General features: G+C 29.5%; 1 protein-coding gene across 6 annotated transcripts in view; it reads right to left on the bottom strand.

Moving 5' to 3' along the window:
* The window catches only part of LOC129975067 (fatty acyl-CoA reductase 1-like), a 148,296-nt gene that overhangs the window by 42,306 nt on the left and 81,886 nt on the right, over positions 1–24,104 (bottom strand). For 2 of the 6 annotated variants that reach the window (XM_056087954.1, XM_056087948.1), the window contains exons 1-6: positions 18,835–18,868; positions 14,956–15,056; positions 10,088–10,204; positions 8,895–9,070; positions 8,018–8,090; positions 3,188–3,300 (exon numbers count right to left, since the gene is read on the bottom strand). In XM_056087954.1, coding sequence (XP_055943929.1) covers positions 3,188–3,300; positions 8,018–8,090; positions 8,895–9,070; positions 10,088–10,204; positions 14,956–15,056; positions 18,835–18,853 — 599 coding nt within the window. In that variant the 5' untranslated portion in view covers positions 18,854–18,868. Of the gene's footprint in view, positions 1–3,187; positions 3,301–8,017; positions 8,091–8,894; positions 9,071–10,087; positions 10,205–14,955; positions 15,057–18,834; positions 18,869–20,835; positions 20,952–21,107; positions 21,128–24,104 lie in introns of those variants that run through there. The other 4 variants (XM_056087950.1, XM_056087951.1, XM_056087952.1 and 1 more) reach the window with 3 other exon arrangements.

A 24,104-nucleotide genomic window follows, 5' to 3' on the forward strand; every position in this document is an offset into this window, starting at 1 on the left:
AGGTGATGCATGCTCTCAAATGACCAATATCCCTCACCTATCTATGGAGTGACAGCATGATAGTTCTTTCATCGATTCGCAAAGAACCATTTCTTCTTAAGACATTTGTTGCCAATCGGATAATCCAAATTCAAGACCTCACATGCATTGAAAATTGGAGATATGTTCCTTTTAATGAGAATCCTGCTGACCTCATCTCCAGAGCACTCGATCCTGATAAACTTCATCATTGCAAACTGTGGTTTAAGGGACCATCATTTTTGCGAAGCAGTGAATACCCAAATAGAGACATCTTAATCAGAGTTATTGCAGATGACTTTTCTAAAGAGTTTAAACCATCTAGTAACTCTAATTGTTTTATAAGTGATAACAATAATTTTCTTCATAATTTTCTAAAAATTAGTAATAGTTATAGTAAACTTATTGGTATTGTGAGTTATGTTCATAGATTCATCGAAAATTGTAGAAAGAAAAATGACAGATCAAGAGGATTTTTTATTCCCTGATGAGCTCAGACAAGCCGAGCTTTCATTGGTAAGTTTAGTCCAACAAAGTGAATTTGCCAAAGAGATGAATTATTTAAAATGTTCAGGTGAAGTCTCAAGGTAAAGTTAGGTAAAAAATTTACATCCCTTTATTGATAAAGCAGGTATTTTAAGAGTTGGTAGACGACTGTCCAACAGTAATTTGAGTTTTTACAAAAAGTTTCCGATATTGTTACTAGGTAATCACCGGCTAAAGAGATTAATAATTACTAGTTATCACATTAAGCATTTGCATATAGGACCACAAGCATTATTGTTTACTATAAGGGAAAGACTTTGGCCGATTAATGGTAGAGCTGATAGTAGAAAAATAGTCCTTGAATGTGTAACTTGTTTTAAAGCTAAACCAGTAACGTGTAACCAGGTAATGGGTGACCTACCTAAAGAGCGTGTAAGTATAAACTTTCCATTTGTGATTTCAGGAGTTGACTTTTGTGGGCCATTCACAAATAAAAGCACCAGTGTAAATTCACATACCAAAAAATTTATGTGGCGATATTTGTGTGCTTCGTCACAAAAGCTGTGCATTTGAGCCTATAACAGAGTTAATCATTTATAGCTACCTTTAAAAGGGTGTTTTTTTTAGCGTAGAGGGAAATGCAGTATTTTATACTCGGATAACGGTACAAACTTTATAGGGAGCAATACTGAGTTACAAAGATTGTTTAAAATGGTCAACAATCCTGATGAGAGTTTAAGTGTTTACATTAGTAATGAAAATGTAAAATAGAAATTTTTGCCTCCTAGAGCCCCTAACTTTGGAGGACTTTGGGAAGCTGGGGTGAGATCCTTCAAGTTTCACCTGAAAAGAGTAGTGGGTGGTCAGAAATTAACTTATTAGAACTTTTTAACAGTAATCAATCAAATTGAATCCATTTTGAATTCTAGGCCACTTACTCCTTTATCTTCGGATGTCGATGATTTGAGCGTTCTCATACCAGGCCATTTCGTGATTGGAGCCAAATTTGGCAAATATATTAAAAAATAGAATATGTTTATGGCAAAAAAAACCACAAAGTTTGAGCAACTAATATGGAAAAAATGGCACAATGACTATCTTACAACCTTGCACCAAAGATCGAAGTGGTACTTTGATAAACAAAACTTAAAGAAAGGAGACATGGTTGTAATAAAGGAAGATAACATGGCTGTGTGCAATTGGGTAATAGGTAGAACTGTGGCGGTCTTTCCGGGAAAGGATGGCAAGATTCGTGTTGCTAATATTAAAACAAACAAAGGAATTTTCAAACGTCCAATTTCAAAATTTTGTATATTGCCTATTGAATGCTAAATATTATTTACTCGTAATCTAGTGTATAAGTCATTTTATTTTGTTAACTTACCAAATTTTTGTGTGCCATTTGAGATTATTCTGTTATACTATTCATTATATCGTGTCATGTGAGAAACTTATTACATTTATTGTTCTGAATTTTATATATGTTGATTTGAGACAGAGTACAAATTTGTTGAATGTTAAAACATTGCAACGCCTGGCGGTATGTATCTGCGCATACTACCGTCGCACCATCTGTATGAAAAAGAGTTTTTGTGTAAAACAGTGAGTTGAGTGGCAAGCAGCCGGGAAGAGATGTGTGTACCATCGGCTCTTGTCAAACTATTGAGTGTGGACTAAAAGTGAATTACAGTTCCCTAAATGAGCATTTATTTATTGAGTTTGAGTTCTTTAGAACGAGAATCGATGACAAGCACTGTCCCGGTATAATTGGAATCGAACGTCAAAAGGGTCGACGGAAAGGTTTGTGGATCCTTTTTGTTTATCCATCAGAAAATATCGAATCTAATTCATAATAAGATACTTTTTCACACCATCTCTTTCCTTCTCTCTGCCTTCCTATTCCGTATTCTGCACTTTACTCTCCATGGCTTGTGCCTTACTCACCATATATACATTATGCTTATCCTTATAAAGAAAACTGATGTTTGCGCAATTAATTTTAAGCAAAATATTACTGTTCACCACTAAAATGATGAAAACGTAACTTATTTGGCAATGATATAACTAATTGTGTCATCAAATACATTTGTTTAGTAAATGGTTTCATGGATAGATCCATCTTCAATTGTAAGATAGCCAAGAGTAGGAGGAAATACCACCACTTATAAAGCATATCATTTTTCTAAATTTTACAAAAGGAATATAAATACCAGATAAGTGCGGAAAACTTCATTTCAGAAACATTGACCATCTGATTTTTTTCAAATTTGATGTGCCCGTGAGATTGACTGTTCATAATAAATGTGCAATAATGATAACAATATCAGAATTATACTTTATTGATCAAAATTTCCAAATTTTCAAGTGGAAGAAATTTCAAATTTCTTCCTCTTGAAAATTTGGAAATTTGAGACAGATGTCATCATTTGTTATGAAACGGTATAAGAATGCGCCTAAATCATTGATTTTTTTTCTCAAACATGTTTTAAATTTCTATTCATGATAACATGCTAAAAAATTAGTATTGTAACTTGGATTAAAATTTGTAGCTGCATAGAAAAGATTATCATTGAGCACTCGTAGTACGGATTAGAGAGGAATAAAATTTAAAGTAACTTTATTTAGCAAAGAAAAAAAAATGTTGAGTAGGTATCTGGAATAAAAAAAATGATAATTTTCTTACTTCAAGGCACTGAGGAATGTCTGTAAAGGAAAAGGAAGTCTATAAACCTCTTCTTTTATTGGTAAATCATCGTGGCTGTTGTTAGAGTAAGATGATGATGTATACACTAGAACCTAAAACATAATTCAAAGTCACTTAGCACTTTGATTTCTGTTGTAAAATACAATATACAGTGCCAAATATACAGTAATAAGTGCTGTTCATCTGGATATGCTTTACTTTATAGCCATGCTGCCTTCAGTGGGCATATCGAGAAAAGAAAAAAGAAATAATTAAATTTTTATGCAATTAATATTAATTTAGTTAATTCGAATAACATTAATTCAACATTTTGGAGTTTTATGATATCAATATTCTGTCATCATCTGGAATCGTTAAGAGATATCGAGAAGGGCATCTCATCCCTTGTGATACACTAAAAATCTCTTCTCCGCTTAATTTCCGCTCAAAACTTTTAAGTTAAAATTTAACATTCAATATGAAATCTCGTGTAGAAAAAAGTGAAATAAAATTAGATGTCGTAATTCAACCTCATTATCTCTGCTATCTAGATGCTGTATTCCTCTAATCGGAAAGAACACACTCCATTAGTGAAAAAGAATGTCGAGGTATCTCTTCAAAATTATACTATATCATTTAATTCAGACTTTTGTGTAGGTAAGTTCACAAATAAATTATTAACTTTTAAATTTTTTAGCTATAAATTATATTCTTTTCAACAGTTATTAATTTTATAAGAACTCTAGTTAGTTCAACTTGTTAAATATTTACCAAGTATCTATAATCTAACAAACAATAAAAATGATACAAAATCAACTATCGCGTGATTTTGCATCATTTTCAAAGCCTTTAGTTTCGAGTTAATTCACTACTCATTTTTACCTCTCAGCCTTAAGATTTACGATCTCATTAATAGTGGATATCATTAGGATCCACTAATAATAATGGTTTCGTCAGGATCGACGACAGAAACTAATCTATTTTTATTCTGTTTTTCATTTTATTAAGCCATTCTGTTCTTTATGATACCATATGTACTGAAAGTCTTCTTATTATGGTTTATTATTTTATATTATAGCTTGTAAATAAAATTATTCCATTATTTTATAAATTCTATTTGGATTAATGATCAAATTAAATTTTGAAATATTGGATATGTAAATATGTCAAAATCATATATATATATTTAATGACTTAAAATGTGATCTTGAAGATTTGATAATTTTACAGCTATCTCTTCACTTTGCATAAGTTTCAACGAAATTCAGATATGTGCAATTAATAAAAACAATGAACGCATTGTGTTTTTATTTCAAACTTAAACCGGCTGAAAAGGAGGATAATTCTATTTTCCATAATTTATTAGCCGATTACTTTCAATAATTCGAATTAGAACATTTGTTGACATTTATTTTAATATGCATCTTTAGTTCGATGACAATATGCTAACTCAAACTAGCATGTGCAGATTCTTTTCTAGCGGTTTGCTTTTCTTTTCCAAAGCGTTGAGATGTTTTTCCAGAAAACTGTTGTTGATTTATTATTAATTTTTTTATGTTTTGTTAGATTCTAAACCCTACTACATTGGATAGTTGGTACTGCAGGTTTTCTTGGTGATGTGATGAATCTCATTAAAGTAAATTTCAATTTCGAAATAAATCGAGTAAAAATTAACTCGCCAAATGTTTGAATAAACAAACCAAAAGTGGATTTAGTAACTCGAAGCATGGTTTACCAATAGTTAAAATATAGCAAATTATGATAATATCTTTGCTGCTTGAGATGAAAATGTTTTAGATTTTGTTCTCGACATATTATTAAGTCCTTCTCGAGATGATAAATATGCTACTTCAAAGAACTATTTTTTATTCTTTTCTAATGGTATACTTAGATGTTTTTCAACTTCCAATTCTGACACTGCCACATTAGTTATAGACCACGGAGAGCAGTGTGCAATCTCTTATGACGCACAATATCCATACACTCGTTGCTCTTTTGTTTTTACAATATTTCCGAAACATAATCCACCCCCACAGTTTATCACTGTTTCAGACGTTTCTCTAAGCTTCTAGACGGATTTAAAATGAAGACATCAAGATTGAAATGTGTAAAGCTATGAATTCAAAACGTAACTCTCGGATGTTTCTTGGCAAAAAGCTAGATATATTTCCCATTTTGCTATACAAAATCTCTATTACCGATTTTCAGAACGATGTAATGAAACACTTTTATTTGAGTATAAGGAACAACGCCAGGAAACACTTTTATTTGAGTATCGACGATATTTATGCGAGACTAGTGAAAAAGATGATACAGAATACACAAGAGAACGTATAGTTTCTCTATCTGTTATAGCGTGCAGAAATTTCCAAATATTTTGCAATTGATTGACGATTTTTCCTCCCCACAAGATGGTCCATCTTAGTTTCCCTTGTTTGTGAAGAATCAGCGATTGATTGTCTAGGCAACCGTTCCGGGTATCTGAGAACTGACCTCCATTTAGACTGAGAATAATTCAGCGAATAAGATTCGATTTTAAAAAATTTTAATACATAACTTGGTTGACAGTTTTTTGGTGAATTTGATAAGTTTTGAAAATAGTTTTACTTTTTCGGTAGCAGCATATACAAGACGATTGCAGTGAAATCAGACTGTTCAACTATTCTTCATTCGTTCCTTTAAGGATGTAAATACAACCTCTTGATGTTATTTCCACATCGGTAGTGGGGGAATTCTATCACTGGGAATCTCATCATCATCCCTGTGGGAATTCTGATAAACATTCCAGATGCCAAAACTTTTTCAAATTCATCTTTTTCTATTTCTTCGATTATGTTGATGTATCTGAAAGTTTATCAGTTCGATTTATCGGAGGGACTTCTTCTATTACAATTCAATTTGTAAAAAAATAAAGTTTTTTTTTTTTTTTTTTTTTTTTTTTTTTTTTTTTTTTTTACAATTGACGCATTTATTTGCTAAAATATGCTTTGTTAAGTATGCCACTTGTTGAATTTCAACATTCGATCATTATCCTCGGTTCATTTGTTAAGGCCATTTAAATTCCTTTCCTCTTAAGATTAAGACATTTCTTAACACTTTGAGAGCGAATGATATTTAGACGAGTATGCATGCAGCAATTTTATGTCTTATACAGGAAACATTCTGGTTTCAAGCATTAATAATGAGTAGCCGATAATACAATTGACTCGACTTCATCCAGAGGTTTTGCTATATTTTTTCAGGGATATACGGTACAAATTTAGGATATATTTGTTTTGAATGGCAGCTTTTTCAAAGGCACGGTATGCCCATGATCGGCAAATCTCTTCCTGTCGATTTTACTAATCTTCTCATGAAGACTTGAGGAATTACAAGTACAATTTAGAAAAAAAAATATATTTATTAATTTGAAGCAATTAGTAATGAAATATAACAAAGAATTTGTCAACAACTTGTGATATTTAGCATTTATACAACTAAAGAATATTTTAGAATAATTATTCGAATTTAAAAAAAAATATCAAGTATTTTCTAGAATAAAACTAAATGATAAAGTTAATAATCCTTATTGAGAATTGTTCTTATATTAATTTACTGTTATCGGTATTAGAACCACAGACAAGCAGTTTGACGGTATACCAATTAATACCTTAAGCGTAATTGATAAATCTTCCTTATGCTGCAATATAGTATAATAATAAACTCGTTGTGAAAATACAAAACGGAATTATCATAGTTGTACACTTGTATGATTATACCGCTTTCATAGGCAAAATTTTTAAAAATATTTTAGTCACAAGAAAGTAAGCATTTAAACGATATAAATGCAATTTAAGGCCTCATACATTATGGTAAAGGCAAAATTAGGGCAAAGTATTTTCATTTAATTATTATCAATTAAATATTCACAATAAACAAATAGCAGAAAACTGACAGTAATTATCAAAATATGTTATTATTTCTTCAAAAAATATGCATGCTTGGCTATTATTTTCAATTATAATTTTATTGAGGCCTTTATGATAAGGTAAATTGAGTTTTATGTTACCAGCACGTTTCACACCAGCACAGACAGATATATACCCGAGGTAAGTTGATCGGAACAAAAATGTTATTATCTTGCTCTGGCCATCCAGATAATAATCTTGGTTTCTTAATTGCATTCTTTTAGGAATAGGATAGCTATTATAAAAACTAGTGATCCTCGCAAATTAGAAGTGGGAAAAAAAGGCGAAAAATCAAAATAAAGTGAAATTTAAGGCACAGAACAAAGAGTATATGGTTTTGTATCATATGAGAAAACACAGAAAGAAGTAACTACACAGTCCAAAAAGGGCATATTTAGCCTCATTCGTCGTGAACTAATATCAAGCTTAGCTTAATCCTAATTTCGATCTAATTGTGTTTACAGAAATTTGTGAAGAAATAGTAGAATTTAGTTCATCTAATTGGACTAATTACATAACTCTAACAACATTTTTAAAATTAAAATTATATTTTCTGAAGATAAATAAATTACAAGACATCTTTTTCTTTTCATATTAAAACTATTTCTGGATTTTATTTTCATTAATAATGTTACAATGCGTATACTTATCTTATAAAATACATTGTTTGAACTCAATTGTAATTTTGGTATTAAAATTAGTAAAATTACTATTGAGTTCATACAAAGCAATTATTCTATATTACTTGGTAACTTATAAAACGTATTTAAAACTGAGTAGTAAATAATATTACTGCTTCTCTTTAAAAAAAAAATTAGATTTCTGACAGAAATGAATTGTTTAAATATTATTCAGAAGGAAAAGACCAAATTCTTTAACTTACACAAAATCTCTTCATCTTTCGACACAAATCGATTATGGCTTCGGTACTACAAACATTTTGCTGCATTATGTACCTAAAAATCAAATAAAGCTAAGAATTAATTATTCTGATTAAATCCTTTATTAAAATTAAAATTACAACAAACATTAAATATTTTTAAATCTAGAAGAAATGTGCTTCATAAGAGACATATAGTATTTATAACTATCCATGATAAACGAATTTTTTTTAGCTTAGTTTAGAATTCCTACCAGTTATGATATCAAATCCGCAATAACATTAATAAAAAAATGTGAAAGTGATATCAGTATACTAGGACATAATTTTAGAATTTTTCTTTTCAAAGGGAAGAGAGAATATTATTAAAAAAGACATTTTTTTCTCTCTTTATCGACTTTTTCATAGTTTTGATTTATTTTGAAAGCTTTTTATATTATCAACATAAAATTTACATATCTGGAACATTAAATAAAATCGTAAATTTCATTTCTGATTCATTCCAACAATTCAGGCTCAAGAGGAGAAATGGAGCAATAATCAGAAATCAATTTTATCAATTTACGATTTCCTTTTTCTTTTAAGAAAACATATTGTTAGCATCAAGATGAACACTCAGTCTGAAAATGGCTGTTAGGAAGTCTCCACAAGATTAAAACTTTCGCATTATTGCTCAATATCTTTCTAGGTTTTTGTTTCAAAAATGAATGTGTGTATCACTGTCTGGAAAACAAATGATTAATTTATTTCTTGATTCTTGAAACGCACAGTACGAGATTACGGTAAAGAGAAGTGACAGTATTGCAACAAAAATTATAAAATAAGCACATTTGTCGTGCAATTTCTTATTAATTTTCTTAATGGATTATAAAAACATCACCTTATTGGCTTTGCTAAATTTATGTTCGCTGCACAATGATAAACTACGGAAACTTGTTCTGTAATGCACTGCAAGTCTTCATCATTCAATCCCAGTTCAGGCTTTGATATATCTCCAGATACAACATGAACTTTATCGAATATTTCAGGACTTCTTTCTTTCAAAACAGCAAATACCTTGTAAAAGATGTAAAATTTATTGTTGTATTTAAAGAAAATACTAAGAATTGCAACAAAAGTTTAAACACACACATATAATAGTAATAAAAACCAAGTTAATAGGAAACAAAATAACAAAAATAAACCAAATAAAATAAGAATCTGGCCTGAAAACTTTCTCAAGTGTCATCCTCAGGCAGAAATTCAAAAAAGTTTTTTTTTTTTTTCTGTGAGGGAAAACAGACTAAAAAGTCTAAACATATAGATTTCCTAAAAAGACTAAAAGTCTAACATATTAATTACCTAATGCTAATTTTTTTGGTTACTTTTATATATATATATATATAACTGAACGTGGGAACCTCCAAATTATTTTCAAAATGCAAATATAAACCTGTCATTTGGTAATCACTTTAGGTTTAAAAATAAAATTCAATAAATTTTATTATAATTTCTAAGGGAATTTATATATTTTCCTATATGTTAACGAAAAAAAATTAATGTTTCAATTATTGTTCAAAGAATGATTCCTTTTATTTCAAACCACAACACGGTCATAATATCTTATAATACGACTACAAGAAAAGTCAAATTTCTTATATATCATCGATGATACCTTTATTATCATTTGTTACATCGATATGACCATTGTTACGTGATTTAATAACGTGCTACGTGATTTACGTGATTCTTATAATTTGTTACATTGTTCAACTTTCTTTTCTGATTTTATTTCATATTGAAATCATATTTAATTTCTAAAGAGGATTATAAAATTTTTAATAGTGTTGAATACATTATTTTTATCGAGCACAACGTTCTTATAGAGTAAATTGTTTTATGTAGGAATTATATTTAATTTGCATTTTTTATTATTTTTTGTCCGAATTTTTCTTTATTTCTAATAACAGAGGGCAAATAATAGAGACGTGTACCATCAAAACATTTTATGCAAAATATTAATCAAAAACAAACAAAAAAAAAGTCGTTTAAAATGTAATGAATTTTTTGGCAGAAAAGTCCCTGCTTTCTTACCTTTTTCTCAAAAATAATTTCCTTTCTTTGCGCTGGCATCAGACCTCGTTTGGATCGTAGAAGAATGTAAACTGATGCAATTCCTGGACAGCATCTAAGAAGCGTTTCCAGTATAACCTAACATAAGGAAAAATAAGAAAGAAAACATTACTTTGTACTCTATTAAATTCCAGAAACATACAGGTTGCTGAAAAAAATTCAAAAATTTTAATCCAAAAAGAAATTTAAAAGTTCCGGTATGCTAACTTCTTACCTATTCAAGATTCCAGATTTCTGATAATTTAGTGTTTTTAAAGATAATACTAATTCTATTGAGAACTAATTTGTGCATTATTTTTTCTATATGTAAGCGCAAGTAAATTGCCAGGACCATTAGCAAATTCAAGCCTTTCTATTGTTGGGTTCTTAACTTACAGAGCCACATTTTATAATAGATTATTTTTTATCAATATAATTATATCCGTTTAATTAATAATTAGTTAGTTAATTAGTTAAAAAATCATTAGAATTTTTATTTTAAAAAGAATCTTAAACAACTAAATTATACTTTAATTTTATTTATTTATTTATTTATTTTATTTTGAACGCTAGATCTTATGAAAATGCAAACAAACGGAGAAGCAAATATTCTTTTTGATGGATTTTGTCAAAACTTTTATAAATACTATTTTTGTGTTAAGACTTCATATCAAATTTTATTTCAGTATTTTGTTTTGTTTTTAAATTATCACGATCTTGTACACATGGACGCACATAATTTCATAAATTTTCAGGGGAAAAAAAGAGATTTTTAGAGCTTTAAATCTCGGAAAGTCATTTCGAATTCATGAAAAAGAAAAAACAATGAACTTATTTTTACATTTAACTACATGTGTGTCTTTTCGCTTTTCAGTTTAAATACATCTATTGAAACTCCTTTAGAAATCGCATTTTTCTTTATTTGTATTTATTCAAATATCATGCATACTAGTATGATATTTATCACAATACATGGCAAGGTATCCGACCTATTTCATATTCTTTGAGAATTTCACTTCTTTGAAGCCATCGGTATTTTAGAGTATTTTTTGCATGACAGGAGTTTTCTATAGATGTTTTAAAAAGATTTTTAAAAATAATATTAGATTTGCAGTCACACTGAAAGCATTTCTTTTGCGATTTTTCACATTGGAAAGCAAAAATAATATGAAAATGGAATAAAAAAAATAATAAAATTAATGGAATTTAGAATTAAAAAAGTAACTATGAAAAATTTAATAAAAATGTTATTCTTTTTTTGTATGTAATTAATATTTTTTTTTATTTTCATTCATGATTTATATTAATATTTGTTTATTTCTAAGGTTCTTTCCCCACGATATTTTCGCGTTATAATAAATTGTTTTAAACATCTTTTAGTATTGGTAGTATCTTCATTCTTAACAGCTCTTTTCGATGTTAAAAGCTCAATTGCAAATAAACAGCTCTTTTCAGATGCGAATAACCACCATTTTCAAATTCGCACAAAAGAACATTTCGCAAAATAGAAATACACCAAATAAAACACTTCGAATATGGAGAATTTCAAAATATTCCATTTCTTTCTGCTTTTCGCCAGAACATTTGAAAAGGAAATATGCTAAATTGCGTATGAATTTTTATATTTTATGTAAAATCAAATGCATGAATTGCAGCATCTGTACACTGAAAAAAAATTGTTGATCTGCAGTTTTGCATTCCCGAAACGCGAGCTACTACTGCATATGATTAAGACATTTAAATTTCACTCCGCTTAAGCAGTTGATCAAAGAGATCACTTACACTTTTTCTTAGCAGTAGTACACATACACAGAGAGAGAGAGATGCTGTACATACATTTTTTTTTCTTTTATATGGTACTTATACTTCATACTTTATTGTTCCTCTCTTTGGAACTTAATGTCATTTTCTTATTAATCTGGTAAATATTTTCTTTAGTCTATCTTATTTACACTCATGCCCATAAATTAAGGATAATGCAAGTTCAGGGGAAAAAAAACAGTCTGAAGCAAAACAAATGCGACTTATTTGTAAAGCCTATTTATTAAACAAAAGGTAAAGAGCAAGAAAGATGCTATATGTTTGATATCATTAATAAAAATTTTGTAATTTGCTCCAGTTAGCAAAAAATCACAAGAAAACTTATTTACAAATATCAATATTACATGGTTGGTATGATGGTTAATACATAGTATGTCTCCCAGGCGATGCAATACAGTTCGTACAACGCCAAGGCATGCTGAGTATCAATTTATCGATCTGATTTTGGGGAATATTACTATTGCGTTGTTCACAATGCATGTGCTTTCTACTCCAGGCTAACCACAGGTTACAATGAGTTGCAGTAAGTGGAAACCATCTGACAGGCCGATGAGCATATAGACCAATCTACCCTAAGCGTCTGTACACAGTCTTTCTTGAAACTGTCGTACCAGTGGCTGAAGTGAGCTGACGAGACAGGTCTGATGCTGTGCTCCGTCAGTTTCTTTTCAACGGTCCTCATTCGGCGTTGTAACTCGTGAGCGACCTGTACTGTAACGTCTACTCACATTACCATCATCTTGGATACTTCCAGCTGGGTACGCCCACATTCCAGACGGTCAATAATTCTCCCACGTAAAAAATCTTTCAAATGCGTCCTTTGTATCATAACTATGCGGTTATTGCACTGAAAGGCTTATAAAGCGCTTGCGAACAATTTTGCTTCTTTGCCTGTATTCCTTATACACCTCTCTCTTACACTCTCGTCATTGTGACGTACTATCGGTGTCATCTGGTGGCTTCCAGCAATTTGCATATTATTGTTGAGGATTGTAGTCATTATACTGGTGATATATGTATTTTAGAGTTCGATTTCCGCGTCATCCTTAATTTCTAGACATGAGTGTAGATACCAATAGCTGTTCGATTTCCACGTAACTCTGAATTATCCTTAATTTATGGACATGAGTGTATTATTCAGCATGTGTGTGTAATAAATCCATAGCTGATAAAAAATTAAATATATAACATTAATTTGATTTTAAAGGGAGACTTGGCACTTCCATTTCCTCAAGATTATCGTCAGAAATTAGATTAGTTTTATTTTCTTCCATTATGTCATCATTTGAATGATAGCTTGATTTGATTTTTAATAAAGAAAGTATCCAATTGTCAATCTAGTGACATAATAAGACAATTTACTGCCTCTGCAAAGGTTTAAAGATAGGTCCACATTTCTTTCTGTTGAATAGGGACAAATCAAGGGATTTGTTTCAAATCAATCTCAGTGACTAATAATTGCTCAAATTAGGGAAAAAAAATAGAAAAAAATCGCATGTTAAGTTAACTATTATCATTGAATGGATAAATATCAGTTTTCAAGTACATAAAAAATTGCTTTTATCAGATACCAATTTTAATGCTTATTGTAACACCGTTACCGTTTTTCCTGTTCGTTAGTAAACACCAAAATTGCAAAATTAATAACAGCAACAATGCATTTGCATAAAAAAATAATCGAGAAGGAGATCTGAGTACTCCTACATGCTCTCACCATGTCCCTCAATTTCTTTATATTATAGAAATATATTATTTTATATTATAGAAATATATATATAGAAATATATTATTTTATATTATAGAAATAATATATAGAAATATATTATTTTATATTATAGAAATATATTATTTTATCACTTAATATGCTTCGCAGAATATCTTTGAGTTAAAATTCCTTCGCGAGTAGTTATTATTGAAAAACGAACAACGCCAACCTTCTTTTGTTCTCTCTCTCTCTTTCTCTCAAAAAAAGATTTATTCTTTTACTGGAATGATATATTTACTGATTAAATATTCGGCTAGAACTCAGACAAGATAGTAAAGATAATTTAACGAAAAAAATTAATTTAAAATCTCGCTTTTTATGCAATATTTTTGAATAATTATATACGGACACAAATATAAAAAAATTATTAGATTTAGTTATTCATGAAAAGATTGTATACAGTTATTAATGTGAAACTGCAGCATTTGGCAAAGCAAAATTCATCTTTTCGAAACTTTTGTCCCAGCTATTTATCGATCGAACTATGATATTAAAATTTTAATGCAAATTCATCTTGTTTTGTGAATTGCTATCAGGTAGTTTGAAATAGCATAGATGCTATTTTATGGCAGGACAAAAGTTTCACAGCAATGGCTCATTCCAGCAGTGACAATGCATTTATATGTGGGAGTCGACCATTAATCTCATTTTGATTAAGTCGTCTCTGTAAATTCTAATCAAAATGACGATAGTTTTTTTTCTTTTCAATTAATTTGTCTGATAACAAGTTTAAGGAACTAAGAATTCTAGAGAATACAATTGATAGTCAGGCATTCCCTTCATTATGAATAATGGGGAGTTGCAACGTATTGAATTTTTCGAACTCCTTATATAATATTTTGCATAACACATTCGTTTATTTTTGGGCTGTCTTATTCACTCAAGAATAATGTGGCTGTACTTATAAAGTCGTTGACATTGTAGTAAAATTCAATTTCAAAAATGAAATTGATGTAATTTGTTTTTGAAATTTAACTGTTTAAATTAAAATTTAAATAATAGATATAACGTAAAATGAGCATATTATAGCAGAAGTTAATAAGAATTCATATCTAATGATACTTTATTCATCTCATTAAGACATTGTATTAATAGAGAAAAAGACGATATTACCAGGGAAATGTTATATTGAATTTCAAAACAAATATTAAATGACAACCTTTAAAATGACTTACAATCACATTGTATTCTGTTATGCGGCATTCAGGAAAAATGTTTATACAAGAAATAAAGATTAAAATAAGGGTAAGAATGTTGGTCTTACCGTTCCCAGAAAACCTGATGCCCCTGTCAGAAAGACAGATCTACCTTCGAAGAAATCGGACACAGACTGGTTGTTTGTTTTCTCATTTGTTTGATCCATTTCTGATAAAAAAATGCATTTTATTTTACTAATTTATTTTAATACTACAGGGTGATTATAATTAAAGTAATCTTACTCTAACTTATATAGAGACCCTGCTAATTGGCTGTTTTGTTGCAATATGTTATAAACATTATTTGGATAATGGGGAAGTGAAACTGCAACGGAAATTAATAGTTTAAATTTCGACATCACATAAAAAGATGGCGCAATAAGAACAAAAACACAAATGTAATACACAAAACTTTAATAATATTATTTGCTCAATGTGCATTCCATTTTTCGTTACTGACGTTTTCAATACTTATTATAATGTGTTCATCAGTAGTACGTTTCACCGGTTTCTGAGGAATTTTAGTAACAAGGTGTGTTATTCTTGTTTCCAACCCAAGCTTTTGTAAAGGACACGACCTTCTATGAATTCTCCCCGAACAAAAATCTTAAGAATTCAAGTGTGCAGAAAGAGAAGGCTAGGCAGTCAGAAGATGTATCGACATTACCCGATTGTTTCCAAATTAACCAACTTCAGTCGTTCTGGAAATATGAAGGGCTGTGCTATCCTGCAGTAAAGAAGACAGTAAAGAAAAAAAAAACACGTTCTTGTTATTCAGATATCATTTGTTCCCATAAAAGCTCACAGTAATGGGCACAGTGGCGGCGCAACTTTTGAACTTGTAATGAGTGTTCTCCCCAAACTAATTGGAGCGAAGAATGGAATCCGCAGTAAACCTCATCGAACAGTAATATAATCAGAATGTAGAGATTGTTTAGACCCAACGTTAAGACATACATAAACCAGTATAATTATGAGTATTCACTACTCCGTTTGGAACAGAAAAGCAATTGAGTCATTTCTATTTCTTCTATACTTTCATTTCAAACCAGTTCCCATCTTCTTCCTGGCAGTATACCCAACATTCATCTCTTCAAATTTGGTAATTATTATCTTCAATCCATTCTTAGATATAGGCAATAGTTTCTTAAGTTTTCAAAGCTTCGATATTTTCACAGTATAGTTACACTATTATTACAGTTCTCATGAAACAACTTGATCTATGAGACTCAGTTTTTCTACTCTTAATGTATGGTGAATAATTTTTGACACTAACTATTAGCATTTTAAACTTTCCTAATTTGCACAAAGAACTTCCTAAGTTAGAAAGAAAGCCTCATCTAGTGGCCAATATTTTAATTTTTTTTGTCTTTTTGCAGTTTTGTTTTCTCCTTAATTTATATAATACATGAAACAAGTTCCAATTAACCATTTCAACCAGAATCTTTGATTATTACACGTCTTTGAGTTACTTTAATCATAACCATCCGGTGCAAATAAAAAAAAATAGAAATCACTTTAGAAGACGATTAAGTTATTAAATAATTACCAATAATCATAGATATTGGCCTTTTGTTACGTATGGAAATAAATAGCAAGAGATAAAAGAAATAAAGTTACAAAAATTACACTATCATCGAAGATTATAGCGCCTTTTATTCAACAGGCAAAGCTACCTGTTGCTGAAAGGTGAATTTTGACTCGTGGAAACATTCGAACAATATCTTGTATAAACCATCAAAAAGAAAGTATATGCTCATACACGTAATAAAAACTCATTTTCAGAATGAAGTAAAAAAAAATCAATTTTGTTCTTTTCTAGTTGAAAGCGGACTTTCATCAAGTATTTTCAATTAAAATTGGCATAACATAAAGTTTAAGTCCAATGATTTTTTCCCAAACATCTTCATTCCATTCTTTATCTAGAATTTCTTAGTAACTATCCTTATTATTTGCATAAGAAGCTTCATTTTAAAACTTTCAAAACCATCTTTTCAAAATAGCATTCAATAGACGAAATGCATTACAAAAGTTAAATTTCTCAGAAAATTTGCAATTAAATTAAGTAAATATTTTTCCAATATTGTTTATAAGGCTAAAAATTTGATTATTTGTTAGGAGTAAGCTGATTATGGATTACACTTTAATTAGATATCTAATAACATTTAGTTAAAGCTTTTTATATCACTAGTATTTTATAATACTATTAAATTGCATGTAAACAATTCTACATCTATGCGTATTTAAAAAACCCAACCCGTTAATTTTCCAAGTAAATAAAATAATCATATATCCATTTCAGAAATGATTATAAGAAAAGACACAAAATTATAGAAAGTAGTGTTTATTAAAATTACTATGCTTCTATTTAACAAAGAATGTTTAACATAATATAGAATGTGTGTTAAAATGACTTCATAAATGAATAATTTACAATTTCCTAACAAGTATTCCTAACAAGAACAAGTATTAAATGTAAGGCCCAATTGAATAGCAAATTATTACTGCACTAAGATTTGCAGATAATCACAGCTTTAGTAATTCAGCATGTAAATTATATGACTGCTTGTTATTTCTTTCTGTGCCTTCGGAATAATGGGGATGTATAATAGATCTGAAAAAACGGAATGTTGGTTATGATTTAATGAAATTCATTCTGACGTTTGGATGACTAAAACAATACCCCCAAACTAAACACTGCTTGCACTATACACTATATTTATATATCATAACATCGATTTAATCATATCAATAGAAAGAAAGAAAATTAAGAATAAGAAGTTTCCAAAGTACTAACCACGAGAACTGATGTATCAAATGAAAGGAACAATTTCAAAATCCAAAGTATCGATGGGTAGACCCATAGAAAATTTGTAAAAAAGGAGAATTTTACGTGTTTCGAAATTAATCTATAACGATGAATTCTTCCCTGATTAACCGTATAGCTTTCATTATTTCACGTAATAATTCATTCCTTTCAGAATTCTGTATTACTGTTTCAAAAGTCTTATCTAATTTTTCAGTAAGAACAAATTCAGGAATCTTATCTTATACAATTTTTCAGTCTAGGCTAAGTCAATATCGCCATTTACAGAAATTGCTGAAATGTTTCATGTCGAAGAACAGTTTGTAGAAGTTGATTAGGAAATTCGAAGAGATTGAGACTTGGGTGTGCTGCCAGGAAGAGGGTGAAAACTGGTTGCGAATGAAACTATCGATGAAGTAGCAACTGCTGTGGTTGAAAGAGCCTGAAGTTTCATCTAGTCTTCAACAAGTGCTCGATCGGTGTCACGAGAGTTGGTGATTCCATGGTCGCTAATACGACAAATTCTGTTATCCATTTTAAAATGGTATACGTAGAAGATCCTCATGGTGCAAAAGTTGGAACCTCAAGACCTTTAAATATGCTATGAATTTGCTTGCCAATTTTTGGCGAGAATTAAAGTTGATGACGCGCGGCCTTGGAAAATTCTATTATCAAATGAGGCACACTTTTCTTTAGATGGAGCTATGAATAATCGAAATTGCCGCAAATGGGTTACTTCACATCCTAACGTCCTGCTTCAAGAAACACTATATTCTGATTATGTGACAGCATGGTCAACTGATGATTTTTTCCGCGGACAATTTTTCTTTGAAACTCTCATTCCTCAATGTCTTAAAACGTGTTCTGTCATGAGTGCACGGTACAGCGAACTTCAACGGCAGGTCATTCCTGCTTTACAAGAATGGAAATGTTTGCAGATCACTGTGTTCCTGTAAGGTGGAGCAACACCTCACATTGGATGCCAAATCAAAGAACTGCGTCGTGATAATTTTGGCGAGAATCGTGTAACCAGAGCTTTTTCGGATGCTTGGCCTCCTGATTCACTCAATTAAATTCTTGAGATTTCTGGTTGTGAGTATTAATAAAAGACCTGTTTATAGTGGAGGAATTATTACTTTACCTGAGTTGAAAGCCAGCATTTAATGTCATGCTACTGAAATCCCTCGAGAATTTCTTCACGTTACCATTGAACGCACTATAATGCACTTTCAACACGTACGTGTTGTCAGAGGCGCACACGTTGAGCACATACTGTAACTGAATATATTTTAATGATTCTGACAGATTTTTTTTCCTTCTTTTGGCGCCACAATTCTCCCTGGTGGTCAACAATTGAATTATTTTTATTACATATATCTTTTTCCCGAGGTCCATACAACGTATATACCAAATTTCATTAAAATCTGAAAGGTGGAAAGCAGAACGGATTCTATAGGACTCTTCAGAATAGGGAACTTTAATTATAACCACTATGTATAATTGTAAAATTTGAAGTTATAATGGTATTGAATGTAATTCTATTATAACGTTAAATAGTTATGGGGGAAAAATGACGAGACTTTTAGAATTTTGAGTTATTTCTTTGAAACTTATATATCTGAAAATTGTAAATGCAATGTACAATTTTCAGCTTCTTTGCAAGATGAAAACTCAAGAAGAAACGTATACAGTGTAACTAATAAAACTGTATCAAATAGCTGAAATAATGTTTAAATATAATTAAATTAAATGAAAAAGAAACCAATTTTTACCATTCTTTCAATTTTATTACTTCAATCTTTGACTATAAGAAAATTATTAATGAAGAATTTGCTTTAATTGAAAAAAATTATTATAGATATAAAAATATAGCTGAAAATACAAAGTGTTGAATGCAAATTAAAACAGAAATAATTCTTTTCTTTTTCTTCAATTTCAATATAAAATATCGTTCTGCTCTATATTTTGCAAGACTGATAGCATTGAAATGCTAAAATTTCCTCAAGCGTGATATTTATTATTATAAAATAAGATAAGTTTAACATGCAAATTTGTTAAACAATTAAATATTTTAATCATGTTATTTATAAATTCGTTTCTACAGCAAAATAGATTCAAGTGACTGAAGTATCAGGAAAGAAAACAAATACTTTAGTTAGATAGTAATCTAAAATTTACATTACATTCATTTTACAAATTTACATTAAAATTGCTTACATTCCTCACTCCTTCAGAGGATTACCGGCTCTATTAAAAAAATGTCTTTAGCTTATTTGAAGGGAGGGGATGTTACAAATGCCATAACTTCAGAACATATCATTTCATATAAATTATTTCTACACTATCTTAAAATTAAAAACAAATAGCATTTCAGTAAAATCAATTTAAGTCATATAAAATATTTCTTTGATTTTTAATCAATTTTTAATGAAAATTTGAGCATAATATTTATCAAATGCTTTTTTATCGAAATTCTTATCTAACTCTGTCTGTTTTATCAATGTTAAAATTTATTTATGTACCCAGATACTATAATTTTTGCATTTACTATCTAGAAAAAAAACTAACATTTTAATATTGATGTAAAGCAATTTACATTAAAAAAATCTTTTAAAATTATTGCCTTTCTTTATAACTACTTGACCCAATTTTAGTTCAAATTTCAGCAAGTTTAAAATTTTAATATATTCAGTTGAGTCATTGTATATCGTTTTTTTTTTTTGCTGTTTTTTTCTGTTTCGGTTTGTCATTGATCAAAATTGTACTTTACTTGCTAAGGTTAACAAAATTTATACTTTATCAAAATTGCCTTCAAATCTTTGAACTTATCAGTTTTCTTTCTTCTTTCTAAAAATCGTTGCTATACCAAAATATCCGAGATTTAGATTATAAATACCTATATAAATAAGACAATTTATACGTACATCTATAATCATTTTCTAAATTAAATGGTATGCATAATTATAACAAAAGTAATCGAGAGTCCATCTTATTTCGTAGTTTTTCATTTTTCATAAAATTAATTTTTACAACACTTTTGCAAAAACATCAAATAGGAAATAGGTTTCTCAATAGAAAAGTGTACTGTCTAATTTATTTTAGGGAATGAGGCATTTTTTGAAAATGCTATGACATAACTTACCTAATTTCCAAAGACGCAGCTCCGTGTTCTGTATTTACTATAAGTTATGAAGCAATTTTTTTCTTTACCGTAGAAGTTAAAATAAATTGCTTCGTTGTTACGTCTTTAATTTTGAGTCAGACAACTGTTTAAATAAATACTTACGAATCGCAATTCAAGAAAACGCTGATAGTTTTATCAATAAAGTTTGCAATGTCTATATTAAATGAGGCTAAAGTTTTCATGTAACATAATAAAATCTCAATCTTTACTAAAAATAAAAATACACTAACTATGGAAAATAACTTCTTCAATGGCTTATGGGTGTTTCTTCTTTGGAAAATCTTTTAAACATATTGAATAATAAAAATTGTAATTTTTTATACAGGTACATTAAGTAATCACTTAAAGAAAATGGCATTTTCCTCTTTTAAGAGTGCAAACATCAGCATCCATTCTTTTCCAGATTGTTGTTCATTTACCAACAACAAAAAATGTATATATGCTCAACCAACGCATTGCTTTAACAATTGTAAAGTTGTTTTTATGTTTCCCTTCATGACATTGATGATGTTTCAGCTCCTTTACTTTTGTTTTCTACTTCGAGAATATGAAAATTTACTATCTAGAAATATATTTAACATGAAACGCATTTTGAATATGGTTGGACTAAAGAGTTACTATGAATTTTATACATTTTACTGTGAGGTTCCACGTTTCCGGAGTTTTGCTTCTCGATAATTTCTTGAAATGGCAAAGAGTTTAGATTAAAAGAAGAATATTGAGTTTCTAAAGAATTAATTTCCTTTAAATTTGGTTTCTATTTATCTTTTTTGTAAACTGCCTAGGAAAGATAATTAGAAAAATTTAATCTGCCTGTTCGTGTATATGAATAGTGCTGAAGAATTAAAATCTATTTTCAAATTTTGGAGTCAGAATCTTTTATTTAAACAATTTTGACATTCATTGTTCATCACTATGCACAAAAAAAAAATCCATAAAAGAAATTTTAAAAATAATTTATGCCATAAATCGTACATAATTTACTCTTTCTTGCCATTGAATATTTAGCTTCTGTAGTGCCAAATGTTTTAGAAGCAAAGGCGATAAATAGGGTGTTGAAATACTGTCTCTTGAACTAAAACAGCTCCCAAGGCATATTTGCTCGTAACAGTTCAAATTACAAATAGTTAACTAAAATATGGCAAATATCATTCCGAAATTAAATATTTTTTAAAGCAACATCTGTAAACTAATCTCTTTCGGTCCATGACACTATGTATTATCTTATGTTAAATTTAAAGGAATTTAAATCCAATTTTGAATCATTTGGTGAGAAGTTTCACTAAAAGCCTGCCAAATATAAAATGATATCACTTGATTTTTGGATTTTGACTGTAAGGCATTTTTAATAAAATACAAATTCTTTTTATCAGGAAGCACGTGATCCTTTCTCACGATTGTCCAAGATATGTAATTTCAAGTAATAATGATAATATAATAGGTTTACATTTTATATTTGTTTAACTTGCCGTTTGAAAATTATTTCTATCTAAATAATATCGTAATCAAAACTTTTTGATGCAATTAAAATGTAATCGATATAACAGGATATTTGGAGTACATTTATCCCAGTTAAAATAAACTCTTCTCATCAGTCCAACTAGTTCTTGCATTCTTTAGACCAAAAGAACAAGATTTTATATTCATTAAATTCAAACTAAGTTGCTCTGCCGGTATGATGCATATGTTATTGAATGCATTTTCATTTCAAAAAATTAAGAGGTCATGCTCATTTTTTATGTTAAAATTTTTGAACCTGACAAACTATCAGTCATCTTATTTCAATTGGACAAGAAAGAATTTCTCTGGATTTAATTTGCGATTTTATTTCCTGATTTGGCAATAAATCGCTATGGTCCTCTGACTGGCGCATAAGCATAGCTGATATTCGACTTCTGTATAGTACGCGCTTCTAGAAACATTTCTTTTGGTGTTTCCTTTCTGGCTTTTTATTATACGGCATTCTATAGGTATTGCTGATACATAAGAATTTCATTTGTAGCGTGAATTGCGTGCTGAATAATTGAGCATTCCTTTAATTCATAATATTCCAGAGTAAATAATAGATTAGATTATCATTTTAAAGCTCTTCTGTACTTTTTTATATTTTATTCACCAAAAAGATTATTTATGTTCGCTTTATCAGCCAATCGATTTTCTTACCTATGATATTTGAACTCACAGAATCAATATTTTGCACTAATACATCTTGATGGAAAGGTACAATCCTAAGAAGAGTTATATTTTTGTTCAAATTCAATGGAGTATCAGTTAAAAATAAGAGCCAAATGTTGATTATTTTTACTCATATTTCAGATAGTTTTAGGAATCAAAAAGGAATCTGATAAGTTTTCAGATTAGTGATTTATTTAAAATTATTTTTCGATTGTTCGTATAACTGCCACCCTATCAGTTTTAATGCCAAATTATTGCTGTGAATAAGAAAAGAATTACAAAGTAGATAACACTCTACCAAGCACAGATTTTTATACAGAAAAATCTATTAACTTCCCTTTGCACATTATCCTGTTCATTAGTTACATGTGTCAAAATTCTGCAATCGATAACAAGACATTTTGTATTTGAAAAATTCTCTTGAAATCTAACATTAAGTTGAAAACACTTAGACAATTTAGACTCAAAATGTTACAAAAGCAAGGTGAAAGTATGAAACATAAACAAGAAAATGAGCAATGAAATTCTAGTCATTACTATCAATATTACCAGTAACATTAGAAAGCGCAGTTAAACATGCAATTGCATTTTATTAGACAGGAGGAGTTTCAAATGATTTAATTTTATGAAACAAGGAAACGGAGATTATATTCATTCTAACACCTACGTTTAAAAATGCCTTTACTTTCAGAGCTTAGTTTTCTAGTTTCTATAATTTCCCTCTTCTTTAGCTTGAGGATACATTTCTGTTGTTGTTGTTTTTTTAATTTTATTTTCCTTTGTTCATAATTATTTTGGAAATTACGCTCACCCAAATATCGCACATTGTTACCATTTGATTTTAGGTATTCTTGCTCATTTCATTTAATTATTACTTCGCCAAAAGATCAAATATAGCTGTGCTGGATTTGACACAGATGAGATTCTCCGTGGAGATACCTGGATAGTTTTTCGTTTCTTTCTTTCTTTTAACCATTTCTTTTCCTGCCATCTTGTACTCATCCAACTGGTTTAGTTAACTCAGTGTTATAAGACCAGGAATTAAGAATGGC

This window comes from Argiope bruennichi, chromosome 7 (genome assembly GCF_947563725.1).
Source record: "Argiope bruennichi chromosome 7, qqArgBrue1.1, whole genome shotgun sequence".
Lineage (NCBI taxonomy): Eukaryota > Metazoa > Arthropoda > Arachnida > Araneae > Araneidae > Argiope > Argiope bruennichi.